Here is a 21,429-nt window from a genome sequence, read left to right on the forward strand (position 1 = left end):
CTTTAATTCTGTAAAATTCATGGCTCTTTCTTTTCCTGGCAATGGCGCCAAGAACATGGTGCCAATACCATGGTTCACAACTTCGATACAACTAACCAGCAAGTGCACTGGGTCGTCCAAGTAATACCTTACGTGAGTAAGGGTCGAATCCCACGGAGATTGTTGGTATGAAGCAAGCTATGGTCGCCTTGCAAATCTCAGTTAGGCAGATATAAATTGATAATGATGTTTTCGAATACTAAATAATAGAATAGGGATAGAAATACTTATGTAATTCATTGGTGAGAGTTTCAGATAAGCGAATAGAGATACTTTCGTTCCTCTGAACCTCTGCTTTCCTGCTATCTTCATCCAATCAGTCTTACTCCTTTCCATAGCTGGCTTTATGCAAGGGCATCACCGTTGTCAGTGGCTACATCCCCTCCTCTCAGTGAATAATATGCTCACGCACCCTGTCACGGCACGACTATTCATCTGTCGGTTCTCGATCATGCTGGAATAGGATTCACCCTCCTTTTGCGTCTGTCACTAACGCCCAACAATCGCGAGTTTGAAGCTCGTCACAGTCATTCAATCATTGAATCCTACTCGGAATACCACAGACAAGGTTTAGACTTTCCGGATTCTCTTGAATGCCGCCATCATTCTAGCTTACGCCACGAAGATTCTGGTTAGGAGATCTAAGAGATATTCATTCTAGCTTATTTCATGTAGAACAGAAGTGTTTGTCAGGCACGCGTTTATAGGGGAGAAGGATGATGAGCGTCACACATAATCATCACCTTCATCACGTTCTTGGGTGCGAATGGATATCTTAGAAGCGAAATAAGATGAATTGAATAGAAAACAGAAGTACTTTGCATTAATCTTTGAGGAACAGCAGAGCTCCACACCTTAATCTATGGAGTGTAGAAACTCTACCGTTGAAAATACATAAGTGAAAGGTCCAGGCATGGCCGAGATGGCCAGCCCCCTAAAACATGATCAATAGTCTCCTAAGATGAACTATGGAATAAAACTGAGACCAAAGATGCCTAATACAATAGTAAAAGGTCCTATTTATAATAAACTAGCTACTAGGGTTTACATGAGTAAGTAATTGATGCATAAATCCACTTCCTGGGCCCACTTGGTGTGTGTTTGGGCTGAGCCTGAGTGTTGCACGTGCAGAGGCCATTTGTGGAGTTGAACGCCAGCTTCTGTGCCAGTTTGGGCGTTCAACTCTGGTTTTGGATCCTTTTCTGGCGCTGGACGCCAGATTTGTGTAGAAAGCTGGCGTTAAACGCCAGTTTACGTCATCTATTCTTGGCCAAAGTATGGACTATTATATATTGCTGGAAAGACCTGGATGTCTACTTTCCAATGCAATTAAAAGCGCTTCATTTCGAGTTCTGTAGCTCTAGAAAATCCACTTTGAGTGCAGGGAGGTCAGAATCCAACAGCATCAGCAGTCCTTCTTCAACCTCTGAATCTGATTTTTGCTCAAGTCCCTCAATTTCAGCCAGAAAATACCTGAAATCACAGAAAAACACACAAACTCATACTAAAGTCCAGAAATGTTAATTTAACATAAAAACTAATGAAAACATCCCTAAAAGTAACTAGATCCTACTAAAAACATACTAAAAATAATGCCAAAAAGCGTATAAATTATCCGCTCATCACAACACCAAACTTAAATTGTTGCTTGTCCCCTAGCAACTGAAAATCAAATAGGATAAAAAGAAGAGAATATACTATAAATTCCAAACTATCAGTGAAACAGAGCTTCAATCATATGAGCGGGACTTATAGCTTTTTGCCTCTTGAATAGTTTTGGCATCTCACTTTATCCATTGAAGTTTAGAATGATTGGCATCTGTAGGAACTTCAGATTTCGAATAGTGTTATTGACTCTCCTAGTTCAGTATGATGATTCTTGAACACAGCTTCTTTATGAGTCTTGGCCGTGGCCCTAAGCACTTTGTTTTCCAGTATTACCACCGGATACATAAATGCCACAGACACATAATTGGGTGAACCTTTTCAGATTGTGACTCAGCTTTGCTAAAGTCCCCAATTAGAGGTGTCCAGGGTTCTTAAGCACACTCTTTTTTTGCTTTGGACCTTGACTTTAACCGCTCAGTCTCAAGTTTTCACTTGACACCTACACGCCACAAGCACATGGTTAGGGACAGCTTGGTTTAGCCGCTTAGACCAGGATTTTATTCCTTTAGGCCCTCCTATCCACTGATGCTCAAAGCCTTGGGATCCTTTTTATTTGCCCTTGCCTTTTGGTTTTAAGGGTTATTGGCTTTTTGATGCGCATAATCTAGTTATGCTACGATTTAGGAAATTGCACGATCGGCAAAATTCCTTCCGGCAAGTGCACCGGTTATCGTCAAGTAAAAACTCACAATAGAGTGAGGTCGAATCCCACAAGGATTGGTTGAGTGAGCAATTCGGATTAGAAGTGTGTTCTAGTTGAGCGGAATCAAGATTGAGATGAGTATTGTGGTATGTAAAATTGGCGGGGAAAAGTAAATGACAAGGAATTGAAATGGCGGAATCTTAAATTGCATGAATTAAAGAGCAGAAACTAATTTGCTGAAATTAAAAGGGAATGGGGGTGATTGCATGAATTGAGTTGCAGAATGTAAAGAGAAAGTGGAAATCAGAAATGGGGAATTCATTGGGTTTAGGAGATATTGAAATCTCCGAATCAAAACATGTATATCTCTTCTTCAATCAATGCATTCATTGAATTTTGCTTGGCAATCTTATATGATTGGATCCCAATCCCTTGGCTCACCAATTCTCTCTAAAAACAAACAAATTCCCAATCCCTTGGTTTAAATGTTCATAAGAAGAGATGATGCTTGATCACTGATTATACCACACAATTTCATGAACCACAATTTGGTAGGATTACATGTCACAATATCCATCCAAACCCCAATCCAATTCACTGTGAGAAAGCTTCTCTAGCATGAATCCTCCATTCCTTTCCCAAGGCTCCGAAGGATTCCAAGTATGGGTAGTTTCTTTCCCAAGACAACTACTCAATGGAATTAGATCGAGAAGCTTTCTAACAAAATTCAAGAGAAAAGATTGGAGAAGAAGATAAACTATTATTGATTCATTGAATTACAATAGAGCTCCCTAACCCAATGAAAGGGGGTTTAGTGAATCATAGCTCTGAATTCAATTACAAAGAAAAGGAAAACTAGCTAAAAGTGAAAGTAAAAGTCCCCTCCAACTTAACTTCTATCCTATTTATACACTTTCTTTATTGAGCTTCAGTTGTGCTTCTTGGGCTTTGAGGCCTCTCCTTGCTTTCCTTTTGCCTTGGGTTTATGATCCATAATCTTGATGAGGTTGTTGATCCAAATCCTGTAACATTTATTGAGCCAACTTAGTGATAATCAAATAATGACACATGACTCAATAAATTGAGATTTCAAACTCATCAATCCTTCAGGCCCAATCCCATAAACCATGATATTCAATTGGGTTTCATACCAAAGTAAGTTTAAGTTAATCTTTGTGCTCAAAGACTAACTTAAATCACAATATTTTTGGCCCAGAAACCTTTTCCAAGAGTGGCGTTTAAGTTGTAGTTTAAGCTTAAACTGCAGCTTAAACGCCAGACACTTCCAGTGAGGCCTTTTGTAGAAGCACGTTTAAGCTTCAGTTTAAGGTTAAACTGAAGCTTAAACGTGGAAATGGAAGAAGGTAGCCCTGGAGAGTCATGTAGTCGAACACGTTTAAGCTTCAGTTTAAGGTTAAACTGAAGCTTAAACGTGGAGATAGGAAGGGCAGCCCTGGAGGTCGAACACGTTTAACCTCCAGTTTGAGGTCAAACTGGAGGTTAAACGTGGAAAAGGGTGGAGGCATACTGGAGGTCGAACACGTTTAACCTCCAGTTTGAGGTCAAACTGGAGGTTAAACGTGGAAAAGGGTGGAGGCATACTGGAGGTCGAACACGTTTAACCTCCAATTTGAGGTCAAACTGGAGGTTAAACGTGGAAGCTTAGAATGGTAGCCCTGGAGGTGTCGAACACGTTTAACCTCCAGTTTGAGGTCAAACTGGAGGTTAAACGTGGAAATGGAGAGAGCAACCCTGGAGTAGAAAAGCTGTCGAACACGTCTAAGCTCCAGTTTGAGGTCAAACTGGAGCTTAAACGTGGAATGGCTCCCTGGTACTCTTCCTGGTTCTGGCGTTTAACCTCCAGTTTGAGGTCAAACTGGAGGTTAAACGTGGAACTCCTCCCTGGGTGGCATACTCATTCTGGCGTTTAACCTCCAGTTTGAGGTCAAACTAGAGGTTAAACGTGAAATGCTTCTTTAGTGAGGCTTTTCAAACTGGAGGTTAAACTTCAATTCCAGCATTTCTTATCCTTCATGATTTTTGGCGTTTAAGCTCTAGTTTAGGCTTAAACTGGAACTTAAACTCCACATGTGATATTCAAGCTTCCTTTATTGATTTTGTTGCTTCCTTGCCTAGCCTCTTCTTCCCTGAAATCATCCAAACAATTGCATCAAAGTCTTGCAAAATTTCATGAGAAATCTTCCATTCATAGCATTTAAGTATTATAACTAAAACTCATGGAATATGCATCAAAATCATGTTGTTTGGATGGTTCATTGCTTTGTTCTTCATTTAACCATTTTTGGTTACTTTAAGCTCAAGAAAATGCATAAAACAACTAAAACTAACAGAAAAATGCTAGTGAAACTAGCCTATGATGCCTTGGCATCACAACACCAAACTTAATACTTGCTTGTCCCTAAGCAAGTCTTGAGTTATTTGAGAAGAAAGTATGAAACAGAAAGCAATTACATTGGCTATATTAGCAAGCATTTGAAGTTCATCAGAAGGGTTTTATGCAGAAAGTTGCAGCATCACTTTTTCATACTTATCAGGTAGGATTATCACTTTTTCATTGCATCCATCAAACATTGCTATGGCCTCTTGTTATTCTTATGTCTTTGGCACTTTTCTCTTCTTTGTTTTTCTCTTCTTTTTCTTAGAGCTTCTTTTGCTCCTTGTTTGCTTAGTGTCATGTGTTGCACAAGCCTTTGGCATTTTATTTTTCTTATCAGTGCACTACACATATCCACTTTAGGCATTTTGGTTCACATTTCTTCTTGAGACATTGGTGCCCAGCACCTCTTTGTGTGACTAAATGTTTTGTATTTAGGTTGCTCTTGATAATGGACTTTTGGTTGATAATCCCGGGTTAGTTAACCCAAGTTACCAAGTGTTGAAACACTCCTCAGAACCTATTCATCCAAGCATATCCTTAATACATAAACACCACAGGCATTTGTCTCAGAAGTTCAAACCATTGGTACCTAGCTTATTTTCTCAATTTTTTTGCTTTTTGGTTGCCTTTTTCCGTGGCTTTTTTTTTTTTTCTTTTTCTTTCTTTTTCATGGCCAAAGACATTTATTCATCAAGATCCATAGACAATTTTCACTTTCTACATAAAAATGATAATTCTACACTCTAATTTTAGTGATCTGACTAAACAATCAAGCATGCATACCACCACTTAATTCTACCTGATTTGTCACTACTTTAGCCAAGTTACTTTTGTTCAAACTTTTCTTTTATTTTTGGAAACAGAACAAGCATGGCACGCACTTGTTTAAGAAGGTGAAGTTATATCCAAACATCTAGGCATTCACTTTATTCAAAGCAATTAACAAACAGACATACTAAAAAAAAACTACACCTTCCAGAAAGATTCAACATTTACAGTTTAAACCAGAACACGCATGCTTTTGTTTGCCCTTTTTAAAGAATTATCAAGGAACAATACCACCTTGTGAAACTCCTTGTTTTCTCTTTGTTGTCAGGAAACAATTTGATTTCTCCTTCTTCTTCCTAAATGTTGCTTCATGCTTTAAAGTTCTTGTTTCCTTTCCTGCAAAGAGTAATGAAGTTGCTTGCTTCTCAAGCACTTGAGTGGTTAGCTCAACTATGTGTGGGTAAGTATCGGATTCTTAGGTTGGTGTGTGAACACCAAACTTAATCTCCCACTTACTTCTCTGTTCTTTTGAATCCTTGAGTTATCTTGAAATGATGTTGCTACTAAGGGTTTTAAGCATTTCTGTGACTGCTTAGAATAGTTGTTCCTTTCATATAATTCAAAGGTTGTTGTGTTCAGTTGATCTTTATGGTGGAACACCAAACTTAGAGTCACACATTCCCCTTTGAATTATTGATCCATGAATTCATTGTTTGGTGTGAAACACCAAACTTAATTCTTTGCAATGCACAGAAACTACTTCACCCTTTTTATTAAAACAAATAAAGAAACAGCAACAAGGTATTACCTTAGGTTGGGTTGCCTCCCAACAAGCGCTTCTTTAACGTCATTAGCTTGACGGTCAGCTTCCTCAGTTGAGGTGATATTTAACTTTGTCCTTCTCCTCCACATCTCCCAAGTAATGTTTGAGTCTTTGACCGTTAACAATGAAGGTTCGTTGTGACTTTTCTTCCATGATTTCTACTTGTCCATAATTGGAGACCTTGGTGACAAGGAATGGTCCAGACCACCTTGATTTTAGCTTCCCTAGAAATAGCTTCAGCCTAGAATTGTATAGCAATACTTTTTGCCCTTCTTCAAATTTCCTTGGGGCTATGTTGCTGTCATGCTTCTTCTTTGCTCTTTCTTTGTAAATTTTGGCATTCTCATAAGCTTCCGCTCTGAATTCTTCCAACTCTTGAATTTGCAACATCCTTCTTTCTCCAGCGGCTTTGTTGTCCAAGTTCAGAAGTTTCAAGGCCCAGTATGCCTTGTGTTCCAACTCCAGTGGCAGATGGCAAGCTTTTCCATATACTAGTTGGTAAGGAGACATTCCAATTGGTGTTTTGAAAGCTGTCCTGTATGCCCAAAGAGCATCATCTAGCTTAATCGACCAGTCCTTCCTTGAAGTTCCCACAGTCTTTTCCAGGATCCTTTTGAGTTCTCTGTTAGATATTTCGGCTTGCCCACTTGTCTGTGGATGGTATGGTGTGGCTACCCTGTGTTTGACTCCATATTTTAGGAGCAATGCCTCTAATGGTTTGTTGCAGAAGTGGCTTCCTCCATCACTGATGATTGCTCTTGGAACCCCAAAACGGCAAAAAATGTGTTTTCTGAGGAAGTTCATGACTACCTTATTATCATTGGTTGGAGTTGCTATTGCTTCAACCCATTTGGAGACATAGTCTACTGCCACAAGAATGTAATTATTTGAGTATGAGGAGGGAAATGGTCCCATGAAATCTATCCCCCATACATCAAACAATTCAAGTTCCAGAATGAATTGTTGTGGCATTTCATTTCTTCTTGGCAGGTTCCCAGCTTTCTGGCATTCATGGCAGTGCTTCACTAATTCTTTTGCATCTTTGAAGATAGTGGGCCAATAAAAACCACACTGCAACACCTTAGCTGCTGTTCTTTCTCCTGCAAAGTGCCCTCCATAAGTAGAGCCATGGCAGTCCCATAAAACTTCCCTTCCTTCTTCCTCGGATATGCATCTTCTGAGTATGCCATCGGAACATTTTTTGAACAAGTATGGTTCGTCCCAGATGAAGTATTTGGCATCATTTACCAATTTCTTCCTTTGATGTTTGTTAAATTCCAAAGGTAAACTCCCAGTGGCCTTGAAGTTTGCTATGTCTGCAAACCAGGGTGCTTTGTGAATTACCATGAGTTGTTCATCAGGAAAGCACTCATTTATATGTGTGCTTCGTGTGCTTCCTTCTTCACATGGTATCCTTGATAAATGATCTGCCACCTTGTTCTCTACACCCTTCTTGTCTTTGATTTCAATGTCAAATTCCTGCAACAAAAGAACCCATCTAATAAGTCTTGGTTTAGATTCTTGTTTAGCAAGTAAATATTTTAAAGCTGAATGATCAGTGAAGACAATGACTTTAGATCCAATGAGATAAGATCTAAATTTGTCAAATGCAAAGACTATTGCCAAGAGTTCTTTTTCAGTGGTTGTGTAATTCCTTTGGTTAGCATTCAAGACTTTACTGGCATAATAAATCACATGTACCAAATTGTCTTTCCTTTGTCCTAACACTGCCCCAATAGCAAGGTCTGATGCATCACACATCAGTTCAAAAGGTAAGTTCCAATCAGGTGGGGCAATGATAGGTGCAGAGGAAAGTTTTTGCTTCAAAAGTTCATAGGCTAGCATGCAATTTTTATCAAATACAAAGGGTGTATCAGAGACAAGCAAGTTACTCAAAGGTTTGGCTATTTTAGAAAAGTCTCTAATAAACCTTCTGTAAAAACCAGCGTGTCCCAAAAAACTCCTAACTGCCTTGACATTACTTGGTGGAGGTGGTTTTTCAATGATTTCCATCTTATCTCTGTCCACCTCCATGCCTCTATTAGAGATTTTGTGGCCAAGGACTATTCCTTCTGTGACCATGAAATGACACTTTTCCCAGTTTAATACTAGGTTAGTCTCTTGGCACCTCTTAAGCACCAAGGCAAGGTGGTGTAGGCAGCTGGGAAAAGAATCCCCAAACACAGAAAAATCGTCCATGAAGACCTCAATAAATTTTTCAATCATGTCTGAAAAGATGGACAACATGCATCTTTGGAAAGTGGCAGGTGCATTGCACAATCCAAAGGGCATGCGTCTATAAGCAAAAACTCCATATGGACAAACAAATGATGTTTTCTCTTGATCACTCGGATCAACTACTATTTGGTTGTATCCTGAATATCCATCCAAGAAGCAATAGTAAGCATGTCCGGCAAGCCTTTCAAGCATCTGATCCATGAATGGGAGTGGGAAATGATCCTTTCTGGTGGCTTCATTGAGCTTCCTGTAGTCTATGCACATCCTCCACCCAGTGACGGTTCTTGTGGGTATGAGTTCGTTCTTCTCATTTGGTACCACAGTTATGCCACCTTTCTTAGGAACTACATGGATGGGACTAACCCATGGGCTATCAGAAATGGGGTAGATTACCCCTGCCTGCCATAACTTCCTGACTTCCTTTTGTACCACTTCTTTCATGACGGGATTCAATCTTCTCTGAGCTTGAATGGAGGGTCTAGCATCCTCTTCTAACAAGATTTTATGCATGCATATGGATGAACTTATCCCCTTCAAATCAGCTAGGGTCCATCCAATGGCATCTTGATGAGTTTGCAGCACCTTGATCAATTCTTCTTCCTGTTCTTGGCTCAGGGCAGAGCTAATGATAACAGGGTGACTCTCATCACTACCCAAGTATGCATACTTGAGATTAGGGGGCAAGGCTTTGAGCTCAGGTTTTGGTGCTTCCTTTTCTTCTTTCACTCTCTCTGGCATGCTTAGCATGGTTGTGTCAGCACCCTTGATATCACTAACTTCAATATCCTTGGTGAACTCCTCCTCTGCCAATTCCTTTATTGTTTCCTCAAAAGTTTCTTGTACTGCAATGTCCACTACATCAACCCTCATGCATTCCCTTAGTGATTCTGATGGATAGCTCATTGCCTTGAATACATTAAACACCAATTTCTCATCATGTAGTCTAAGAGTGAGTTCACCCTTTTGTACATCTATGATGGCTCCAGCAGTAGCTAGGAAGGGTCTTCCCAGAATTATTGAAACTTTGGCTTCTTCCTCCATATCTAACACCACAAAATCAGCAGGAAATATAAATTCTCCCACTTTCACCAACAAATCCTCAACTATCCCATGAGGGAATTTAAAAGTTCGATCTGCCAATTGGAGGGCCATTCTTGTTGGTTTGGCTTCCTCAATCTTCATTCTTCTCATCATTGTTAGCGACATCAAATTGATGCTGGCCCCTAAATCACACAAGGCCTTCTCCACCATGACTTCTCCTATAATGCAGGGGATTTGGAAACTGCCTGGGTCCTTTAATTTCTGAGGCAATTTGTGCTGAATGATGGCACTGCATTCTTCAGTTAACAACACAGTTTCCTCATTTCTCCAGCTTCTCTTCTTGGTCATTAATTCTTTTAAGAATTTTGCATAGAGTGGCATTTGCTCTATTGCCTCAGCAAAGGGAATGTTGATTTGAAGCTTCTTGAAAATCTCCAAGAACCTGGAGAATTGGCCATCCTTTTCACTTTTCATCAAACGTTGAGGATAAGGTGCTTTAGGTGTGTAAGGCTTCAGGACCTCTTTTTCTTTTTCTTTTGTTGCAAACGGTGTAACAGATTGTCCTTGTTCTTTGTCTTTCACATTTTCCTTTGCTTCATCCTCTGTGGTTTCCCTTGAGATCTCCTTTAGATTCTTTCCACTTCTGAGGGTTATGGCCTTACATTCTTCCCTTGCAATAGCCTTGGCAGCATGAGAACCGCTTGTCCCAGGGGCTTGCTTAGTCAAATACAAAATTTGATTTTCTAGCTTCTGGATGGCAGCTCCTTGGTTTTGCAAGTTAGAATTTACTTCTTCCTTAAAAGCTTTCAATTCAATTATGTCTTGGCTCATGGTTGCAAGCATTCCTTCTATCCGGTTTAATTGATCTTGAAATTGTTGGTTCGGATTAGGTTGGGTATGTTGATTATTTTGGCCATGATATGATGGTTGGGGGTAAGTGTTTTGTGTGGCTTGGTATGATCTTTGGTTGGAGTTTTGGTATGTGGAATTGTTATGTTGATTGTGGTTGTAAGGTTTGTGGTTTTGTGGTTGGGTTTGTTGGTTTCCCCACCCAAAGTTTGGGTGGTTTCTCCAGCCTGGGTTGTAAGTGTTGGAATGTGGATCATATGATTGCCTTTGTTGGTTTCCCACATAGTTAGCCTCATCCCAATCACCTCCTTCAATGCCTACTTCCTCTTGATCTTGTGTGTGTATTGCAGCCACTTGCTTTGTTTCTAATTGCCTGGTAAGCTCTGCTAGTTGCTTGGCAAACACCTTGTTTTGGGCTAGAATTGTATCAACATGGTTCAGCTCCATGACTCCCTTAGTGTTGTGCCTTTCTGATGCATAGTAGTACTCATTCTCAGCCACTGTCTCGATCACTTCAATGGCTTCTTCCACAGTCTTTTTCCTGTTCAATGAACCTCCTGATGAATGGTCTACAGCCTTCCTTGATTCATAAGAGAGCCCATCATAGAAGATGTGCAGTTGCACCCAATCATGGAACATGTTTGGTGGGCATTTCCTTGTCAAGTCCTTGAATCTCTCCCATGCCTCGTAGAGAGTTTCACCATCTTGTTGTCTAAAAGTCTGAACCTCAGATCGAAGCCTATTGACCTTTTGTGGAGGGTAGAAACGTGCCAGAAACTTGCTTTCCACCTCATCCCATGTTGTTAGACTCCCCCTTGGGAATGATTCCAGCCACTTAGCTGCTTTGTCCCTAAGTGAAAATGGGAACAAAAGCAGTTTATAGGCATCTTCCTGGACTCCATTGGACTTCACAGTGTCACAAATTCTCAGGAATTTTGTGAGATGTTGGTTTGGGTCTTCATTAGCACTTCCTCCAAAGGAACAATGATTCTCCACTAGTGATATTAGCTGTGGCTTGAGCTCAAAATTGTTGGCCTGAATGGGTGGTTTCTGGATGCTACTACCACAATTCCCAGAGGTTGGGTTTATGTATGAACTAAGAACCCTCCTCTCAGGGATGGCATCGTTTCCATCAGCTCTCTCATGGTTGTGAACTTCTCTATCCATGTTGAGATCTAAAGCTTCCTCAAAATTGTCCTCAGATTCTCCTTCAGATTCCTCTTCTCCCACTACTCTCTTCCCTCTTGCTTCCCTTCTAAGTCTATGAAGGGTCCTCTCTGGTTCGGTATATGGAGGAGTTGATGTCTCTCCTCTCCTACCTGTCATACAAGAACACAGCTCAAACACAAACAAGTGAAATACTCTTGGTTAATGGAAGAGTATGGTTAGCTCAATTGAGGAATTAATTCAAACAGTTAGTGAGTCAGTGAGTTAGTTGCATGAATTTAAAGGCATAAAGAAGGAAAGCATGTAACCAAGTGCAGAAATTAAAATTCAACAAGTATCTTGGACAGAATTAACAAAGCAAGAGAAAATTGCTCAATCTAGTTAGCTTCCAATTTGAGAATTGTCAATCGAAAACCAATCCCCGGCAACGGCGCCATAAACTTGATGCGCATAATCTAGTTATGCTACGATTTAGGAAATTGCACGATCGGCAAAATTCCTTCCGGCAAGTGCACCGGTTATCGTCAAGTAAAAACTCACAATAGAGTGAGGTCGAATCCCACAAGGATTGGTTGAGTGAGCAATTCGGATTAGAAGTGTGTTCTAGTTGAGCGGAATCAAGATTGAGATGAGTATTGTGGTATGTAAAATTGGCGGGGAAAAGTAAATGACAAGGAATTGAAATGGCGGAATCTTAAATTGCATGAATTAAAGAGCAGAAACTAAATTGCTGAAATTAAAAGGGAATGGGGGTGATTGCATGAATTGAGTTGCAGAATGTAAAGAGAAAGTGGAAATCAGAAATGGGGAATTCATTGGGTTTAGGAGATATTGAAATCTCCGAATCAAAACATGTATATCTCTTCTTCAATCAATGCATTCATTGAATTTTGCTTGGCAATCTTATATGATTGGATCCCAATCCCTTGGCTCACCAATTCTCTCTAAAAACAAACAAATTCCCAATCCCTTGGTTTAAATGTTCATAAGAAGAGATGATGCTTGATCACTGATTATACCACACAATTTCATGAACCACAATTTGGTAGGATTACATGTCACAATATCCATCCAAACCCCAATCCAATTCACTGTGAGAAAGCTTCTCTAGCATGAATCCTCCATTCCTTTCCCAAGGCTCCGAAGGATTCCAAGTATGGGTAGTTTCTTTCCCAAGACAACTACTCAATGGAATTAGATCGAGAAGCTTTCTAACAAAATTCAAGAGAAAAGATTGGAGAAGAAGATAAACTATTATTGATTCATTGAATTACAATAGAGCTCCCTAACCCAATGAAAGGGGGTTTAGTGAATCATAGCTCTGAATTCAATTACAAAGAAAAGGAAAACTAGCTAAAAGTGAAAGTAAAAGTCCCCTCCAACTTAACTTCTATCCTATTTATACACTTTCTTTATTGAGCTTCAGTTGTGCTTCTTGGGCTTTGAGGCCTCTCCTTGCTTTCCTTTTGCCTTGGGTTTATGATCCATAATCTTGATGAGGTTGTTGATCCAAATCCTGTAACATTTATTGAGCCAACTTAGTGATAATCAAATAATGACACATGACTCAATAAATTGAGATTTCAAACTCATCAATCCTTCAGGCTCAATCCCATAAACCATGATATTCAATTGGGTTTCATACCAAAGTAAGTTTAAGTTAATCTTTGTGCTCAAAGACTAACTTAAATCACAATATTTTTGGCCCAGAAACCTTTTCCAAGAGTGGCGTTTAAGTTGTAGTTTAAGCTTAAACTGCAGCTTAAACGCCAGACACTTCCAGTGAGGCCTTTTGTAGAAGCACGTTTAAGCTTCAGTTTAAGGTTAAACTGAAGCTTAAACGTGGAAATGGAAGAAGGTAGCCCTGGAGAGTCATGTAGTCGAACACGTTTAAGCTTCAGTTTAAGGTTAAACTGAAGCTTAAACGTGGAGATAGGAAGGGCAGCCCTGGAGGTCGAACACGTTTAACCTCCAGTTTGAGGTCAAACTGGAGGTTAAACGTGGAAAAGGGTGGAGGCATACTGGAGGTCGAACACGTTTAACCTCCAGTTTGAGGTCAAACTGGAGGTTAAACGTGGAAAAGGGTGGAGGCATACTGGAGGTCGAACACGTTTAACCTCCAGTTTGAGGTCAAACTGGAGGTTAAACGTGGAAGCTTAGAATGGTAGCCCTGGAGGTGTCGAACACGTTTAACCTCCAGTTTGAGGTCAAACTGGAGGTTAAACGTGGAAATGGAGAGAGCAACCCTGGAGTAGAAAAGCTGTCGAACACGTCTAAGCTCCAGTTTGAGGTCAAACTGGAGCTTAAACGTGGAATGGCTCCCTGGTACTCTTCCTGGTTCTGGCGTTTAACCTCCAGTTTGAGGTCAAACTGGAGGTTAAACGTGGAACTCCTCCCTGGGTGGCATACTCATTCTGGCGTTTAACCTCCAGTTTGAGGTCAAACTGGAGGTTAAACGTGGAATGCTTCTTTAGTGAGGCTTTTCATTCTGGCGTTTAACCTCCAGTTTGAGGTCAAACTGGAGGTTAAACTTCAATTCCAGCATTTCTTATCCTTCATGATTTTTGGCGTTTAAGCTCTAGTTTAGGCTTAAACTGGAACTTAAACTCCACATGTGATATTCAAGCTTCCTTTATTGATTTTGTTGCTTCCTTGCCTAGCCTCTTCTTCCCTGAAATCATCCAAACAATTGCATCAAAGTCTTGCAAAATTTCATGAGAAATCTTCCATTCATAGCATTTAAGTATTATAACTAAAACTCATGGAATATGCATCAAAATCATGTTGTTTGGATGGTTCATTGCTTTGTTCTTCATTTAACCATTTTTGGTTACTTTAAGCTCAAGAAAATGCATAAAACAACTAAAACTAACAGAAAAATGCTAGTGAAACTAGCCTATGATGCCTTGGCATCACAACACCAAACTTAATACTTGCTTGTCCCTAAGCAAGTCTTGAGTTATTTGAGAAGAAAGTATGAAACAGAAAGCAATTACATTGGCTATATTAGCAAGCATTTGAAGTTCATCAGAAGGGTTTTATGCAGAAAGTTGCAGCATCACTTTTTCATACTTATCAGGTAGGATTATCACTTTTTCATTGCATCCATCAAACATTGCTATGGCCTCTTGTTATTCTTATGTCTTTGGCACTTTTCTCTTCTTTGTTTTTCTCTTCTTTTTCTTAGAGCTTCTTTTGCTCCTTGTTTGCTTAGTGTCATGTGTTGCACAAGCCTTTGGCATTTTCTTTTTCTTATCAGTGCACTACACATATCCACTTTAGGCATTTTGGTTCACATTTCTTCTTGAGACATTGGTGCCCAGCACCTCTTTGTGTGACTAAATGTTTTGTATTTAGGTTGCTCTTGATAATGGACTTTTGGTTGATAATCCCGGGTTAGTTAACCCAAGTTACCAAGTGTTGAAACACTCCTCAGAACCTATTCATCCAAGCATATCCTTAATACATAAACACCACAGGCATTTGTCTCAGAAGTTCAAACCATTGGTACCTAGCTTATTTTCTCAATTTTTTTGCTTTTTGGTTGCCTTTTTCCGTGGCTTTTTTTTTTTTTTTTTTCTTTTTCTTTCTTTTTCATGGCAAAAGACATTTATTCATCAAGATCCATAGACAATTTTCACTTTCTACATAAAAATGATAATTCTACACTCTAATTTTAGTGATCTGACTAAACAATCAAGCATGCATACCACCACTTAATTCTACCTGATTTGTCACTAATTTAGCCAAGTTACTTTTGTTCAAACTTTTCTTTTATTTTTGGAAACAGAACAAGCATGGCACGCACTTGTTTAAGAAGGTGAAGTTATATCCAAACATCTAGGCATTCACTTTATTCAAAGCAATTAACAAACAGACATACTAAAAAAAAACTACACCTTCCAGAAAGATTCAACATTTACAGTTTAAACCAGAACACGCATGCTTTTGTTTGCCCTTTTTAAAGAATTATCAAGGAACAATACCACCTTGTGAAACTCCTTGTTTTCTCTTTGTTGTCAGGAAACAATTTGATTTCTCCTTCTTCTTCCTAAATGTTGCTTCATGCTTTAAAGTTCTTGTTTCCTTTCCTGCAAAGAGTAATGAAGTTGCTTGCTTCTCAAGCACTTGAGTGGTTAGCTCAACTATGTGTGGGTAAGTATCGGATTCTTAGGTTGGTGTGTGAACACCAAACTTAATCTCCCACTTACTTCTCTGTTCTTTTGAATCCTTGAGTTATCTTGAAATGATGTTGCTACTAAGGGTTTTAAGCATTTCTGTGACTGCTTAGAATAGTTGTTCCTTTCATATAATTCAAAGGTTGTTGTGTTCAGTTGATCTTTATGGTGGAACACCAAACTTAGAGTCACACATTCCCCTTTGAATTATTGATCCATGAATTCATTGTTTGGTGTGAAACACCAAACTTAATTCTTTGCAATGCACAGAAACTACTTCACCCTTTTTATTAAAACAAATAAAGAAACAGCAACAAGGTATTACCTTAGGTTGGGTTGCCTCCCAACAAGCGCTTCTTTAACATCATTAGCTTGACGGTCAGCTTCCTCAGTTGAGGTGATATTTAACTTTGTCCTTCTCCTCCACATCTCCCAAGTAATGTTTGAGTCTTTGACCGTTAACAATGAAGGTTCGTTGTGACTTTTCTTCCATGATTTCTACTTGTCCATAATTGGAGACCTTGGTGACAAGGAATGGTCCAGACCACCTTGATTTTAGCTTCCCTAGAAATAGCTTCAGCCTAGAATTGTATAGCAATACTTTTTGCCCTTCTTCAAATTTCCTTGGGGCTATGTTGCTGTCATGCTTCTTCTTTGCTCTTTCTTTGTAAATTTTGGCATTCTCATAAGCTTCCGCTCTGAATTCTTCCAACTCTTGAATTTGCAACATCCTTCTTTCTCCAGCGGCTTTGTTGTCCAAGTTCAGAAGTTTCAAGGCCCAGTATGCCTTGTGTTCCAACTCCAGTGGCAGATGGCAAGCTTTTCCATATACTAGTTGGTAAGGAGACATTCCAATTGGTGTTTTGAAAGCTGTCCTGTATGCCCAAAGAGCATCATCTAGCTTAATCGACCAGTCCTTCCTTGAAGTTCCCACAGTCTTTTCCAGGATCCTTTTGAGTTCTCTGTTAGATATTTCGGCTTGCCCACTTGTCTGTGGATGGTATGGTGTGGCTACCCTGTGTTTGACTCCATATTTTAGGAGCAATGCCTCTAATGGTTTGTTGTAGAAGTGGCTTCCTCCATCACTGATGATTGCTCTTGGAACCCCAAAACGGCAAAAAATGTGTTTTCTGAGGAAGTTCATGACTACCTTATTATCATTGGTTGGAGTTGCTATTGCTTCAACCCATTTGGAGACATAGTCTACTGCCACAAGAATGTAATTATTTGAGTATGAGGAGGGAAATGGTCCCATGAAATCTATCCCCCACACATCAAACAATTCAAGTTCCAGAATGAATTGTTGTGGCATTTCATTTCTTCTTGGCAGGTTCCCAGCTTTATGGCATTCATGGCAGTGCTTCACTAATTCTTTTGCATCTTTGAAGATAGTGGGCCAATAAAAACCACACTGCAACACCTTAGCTGCTGTTCTTTCTCCTGCAAAGTGCCCTCCATAAGTAGAGCCATGGCAGTCCCATAAAACTTCCCTTCCTTCTTCCTCGGATATGCATCTTCTGAGTATGCCATCGGAACATTTTTTGAACAAGTATGGTTCGTCCCAGATGAAGTATTTGGCATCATTTACCAATTTCTTCCTTTGATGTTTGTTAAATTCCAAAGGTAAACTCCCAGTGGCCTTGAAGTTTGCTATGTCTGCAAACCAGGGTGCTTTGTGAATTACCATGAGTTGTTCATCAGGAAAGCACTCATTTATATGTGTGCTTCGTGTGCTTCCTTCTTCACATGGTATCCTTGATAAATGATCTGCCACCTTGTTCTCTACACCCTTCTTGTCTTTGATTTCAATGTCAAATTCCTGCAACAAAAGAACCCATCTAATAAGTCTTGGTTTAGATTCTTGTTTAGCAAGTAAATATTTTAAAGCTGAATGATCAGTGAAGACAATGACTTTAGATCCAATGAGATAAGATCTAAATTTGTCAAATGCAAAGACTATTGCCAAGAGTTCTTTTTCAGTGGTTGTGTAATTCCTTTGGTTAGCATTCAAGACTTTACTGGCATAATAAATCACATGTACCAAATTGTCTTTCCTTTGTCCTAACACTGCCCCAATAGCAAGGTCTGATGCATCACACATCAGTTCAAAAGGTAAGTTCCAATCAGGTGGGGCAATGATAGGTGCAGAGGAAAGTTTTTGCTTCAAAAGTTCATAGGCTAGCATGCAATTTTTATCAAATACAAAGGGTGTATCAGAGACAAGCAAGTTACTCAAAGGTTTGGCTATTTTAGAAAAGTCTCTAATAAACCTTCTGTAAAAACCAGCGTGTCCCAAAAAACTCCTAACTGCCTTGACATTACTTGGTGGAGGTGGTTTTTCAATGATTTCCATCTTATCTCTGTCCACCTCCATGCCTCTATTAGAGATTTTGTGGCCAAGGACTATTCCTTCTGTGACCATGAAATGACACTTTTCCCAGTTTAATACTAGGTTAGTCTCTTGGCACCTCTTAAGCACCAAGGCAAGGTGGTGTAGGCAGCTGGGAAAAGAATCCCCAAACACAGAAAAATCGTCCATGAAGACCTCAATAAATTTTTCAATCATGTCTGAAAAGATGGACAACATGCATCTTTGGAAAGTGGCAGGTGCATTGCACAATCCAAAGGGCATGCGTCTATAAGCAAAAACTCCATATGGACAAACAAATGATGTTTTCTCTTGATCACTCGGATCAACTACTATTTGGTTGTATCCTGAATATCCATCCAAGAAGCAATAGTAAGCATGTCCGGCAAGCCTTTCAAGCATCTGATCCATGAATGGGAGTGGGAAATGATCCTTTCTGGTGGCTTCATTGAGCTTCCTGTAGTCTATGCACATCCTCCACCCAGTGACGGTTCTTGTGGGTATGAGTTCGTTCTTCTCATTTGGTACCACAGTTATGCCACCTTTCTTAGGAACTACATGGATGGGACTAACCCATGGGCTATCAGAAATGGGGTAGATTACCCCTGCCTGCCATAACTTCCTGACTTCCTTTTGTACCACTTCTTTCATGACGGGATTCAATCTTCTCTGAGCTTGAATGGAGGGTCTAGCATCCTCTTCTAACAAGATTTTATGCATGCATATGGATGAACTTATCCCCTTCAAATCAGCTAGGGTCCATCCAATGGCATCTTGATGAGTTTGCAGCACCTTGATCAATTCTTCTTCCTGTTCTTGGCTCAGGGCAGAGCTAATGATAACAGGGTGACTCTCATCACTACCCAAGTATGCATACTTGAGATTAGGGGGCAAGGCTTTGAGCTCAGGTTTTGGTGCTTCCTTTTCTTCTTTCACTCTCTCTGGCATGCTTAGCATGGTTGTGTCAGCACCCTTGATATCACTAACTTCAATATCCTTGGTGAACTCCTCCTCTGCCAATTCCTTTATTGTTTCCTCAAAAGTTTCTTGTACTGCAATGTCCACTACATCAACCCTCATGCATTCCCTTAGTGATTCTGATGGATAGCTCATTGCCTTGAATACATTAAACACCAATTTCTCATCATGTAGTCTAAGAGTGAGTTCACCCTTTTGTACATCTATGATGGCTCCAGCAGTAGCTAGGAAGGGTCTTCCCAGAATTATTGAAGCTTTGGCTTCTTCCTCCATATCTAACACCACAAAATCAGCAGGAAATATAAATTCTCCCACTTTCACCAACAAATCCTCAACTATCCCATGAGGGAATTTAAAAGTTCGATCTGCCAATTGGAGGGCCATTCTTGTTGGTTTGGCTTCCTCAATCTTCATTCTTCTCATCATTGTTAGCGACATCAAATTGATGCTGGCCCCTAAATCACACAAGGCCTTCTCCACCATGACTTCTCCTATAATGCAGGGGATTTGGAAACTGCCTGGGTCCTTTAATTTCTGAGGCAATTTGTGCTGAATGATGGCACTGCATTCTTCAGTTAACAACACAGTTTCCTCATTTCTCCAGCTTCTCTTCTTGGTCATTAATTCTTTTAAGAATTTTGCATAGAGTGGCATTTGCTCTATTGCCTCAGCAAAGGGAATGTTGATTTGAAGCTTCTTGAAAATCTCCAAGAACCTGGAGAATTGGCCATCCTTTTCACTTTTCATCAAACGTTGAGGATAAGGTGCTTTAGGTGTGTAAGGCTTCAGGACCTCTTTTTCTTTTTCTTTTGTTGCAAACGGTGTAACAGATTGTCCTTGTTCTTTGTCTTTCACATTTTCCTTTGCTTCATCCTCTGTGGTTTCCCTTGAGATCTCCTTTAGATTCTTTCCACTTCTGAGGGTTATGGCCTTACATTCTTCCCTTGCAATAGCCTTGGCAGCATGAGAACCGCTTGTCCCAGGGGCTTGCTTAGTCAAATACAAAATTTGATTTTCTAGCTTCTGGATGGCAGCTCCTTGGTTTTGCAAGTTAGAATTTACTTCTTCCTTAAAAGCTTTCAATTCAATTATGTCTTGGCTCATGGTTGCAAGCATTCCTTCTATCCGGTTTAATTGATCTTGAAATTGTTGGTTCGGATTAGGTTGGGTATGTTGATTATTTTGGCCATGATATGATGGTTGGGGGTAAGTGTTTTGTGTGGCTTGGTATGATCTTTGGTTGGAGTTTTGGTATGTGGAATTGTTATGTTGATTGTGGTTGTAAGGTTTGTGGTTTTGTGGTTGGGTTTGTTGGTTTCCCCACCCAAAGTTTGGGTGGTTTCTCCAGCCTGGGTTGTAAGTGTTGGAATGTGGATCATATGATTGCCTTTGTTGGTTTCCCACATAGTTAGCCTCATCCCAATCACCTCCTTCAATGCCTACTTCCTCTTGATCTTGTGTGTGTATTGCAGCCACTTGCTTTGTTTCTAATTGCCTGGTAAGCTCTGCTAGTTGCTTGGCAAACACCTTGTTTTGGGCTAGAATTGTATCAACATGGTTCAGCTCCATGACTCCCTTAGTGTTGTGCCTTTCTGATGCATAGTAGTACTCATTCTCAGCCACTGTCTCGATCACTTCAATGGCTTCTTCCACAGTCTTTTTCCTGTTCAATGAACCTCCTGATGAATGGTCTACAGCCTTCCTTGATTCATAAGAGAGCCCATCATAGAAGATGTGCAGTTGCACCCAATCATGGAACATGTTTGGTGGGCATTTCCTTGTCAAGTCCTTGAATCTCTCCCATGCCTCGTAGAGAGTTTCACCATCTTGTTGTCTAAAAGTCTGAACCTCAGATCGAAGCCTATTGACCTTTTGTGGAGGGTAGAAACGTGCCAGAAACTTGCTTTCCACCTCATCCCATGTTGTTAGACTCCCCCTTGGGAATGATTCCAGCCACTTAGCTGCTTTGTCCCTAAGTGAAAATGGGAACAAAAGCAGTTTATAGGCATCTTCCTGGACTCCATTGGACTTCACAGTGTCACAAATTCTCAGGAATTTTGTGAGATGTTGGTTTGGGTCTTCATTAGCACTTCCTCCAAAGGAACAATGATTCTCCACTAGTGATATTAGCTGTGGCTTGAGCTCAAAATTGTTGGCCTGAATGGGTGGTTTCTGGATGCTACTACCACAATTCCCAGAGGTTGGGTTTATGTATGAACTAAGAACCCTCCTCTCAGGGATGGCATCGTTTCCATCAGCTCTCTCATGGTT

At 40.1% G+C, this 21,429-nt stretch overlaps 1 protein-coding gene and 2 non-coding genes across 3 annotated transcripts in view; 2 read left to right on the top strand and 1 right to left on the bottom strand.

The window, feature by feature from the left end:
• Positions 1–2,311: 2,311 nt before the first annotated feature.
• Positions 2,312–21,429, bottom strand: part of LOC148571048 (uncharacterized) — a 121,721-nt gene continuing 102,603 nt past the window's right edge. The window contains exons 3-6 of the mRNA XM_088507198.1: positions 9,909–10,060; positions 7,486–9,068; positions 6,520–6,990; positions 2,312–2,320 (exon numbers count right to left, since the gene is read on the bottom strand). Of these exons, the coding sequence (XP_088363324.1) occupies positions 2,312–2,320; positions 6,520–6,990; positions 7,486–9,068; positions 9,909–10,060 (2,215 nt within the window). The remainder of the gene's footprint in view (positions 2,321–6,519; positions 6,991–7,485; positions 9,069–9,908; positions 10,061–21,429) is intronic.
• LOC148571049 (small nucleolar RNA R71) lies at positions 11,105–11,208 on the top strand. The gene has a single exon (XR_015909008.1). It is a non-coding gene; the product is annotated as a small nucleolar RNA R71 (small nucleolar RNA).
• On the top strand, positions 20,918–21,021 carry LOC148571050 (small nucleolar RNA R71). The gene has a single exon (XR_015909009.1). It is a non-coding gene; the product is annotated as a small nucleolar RNA R71 (small nucleolar RNA).

The sequence above is a fragment of the Arachis ipaensis genome, chromosome B3 (genome assembly GCF_059453495.1).
Source record: "Arachis ipaensis isolate K30076 ecotype BB chromosome B3, ASM5945349v1, whole genome shotgun sequence".
Taxonomy (NCBI): domain Eukaryota; kingdom Viridiplantae; phylum Streptophyta; class Magnoliopsida; order Fabales; family Fabaceae; genus Arachis; species Arachis ipaensis.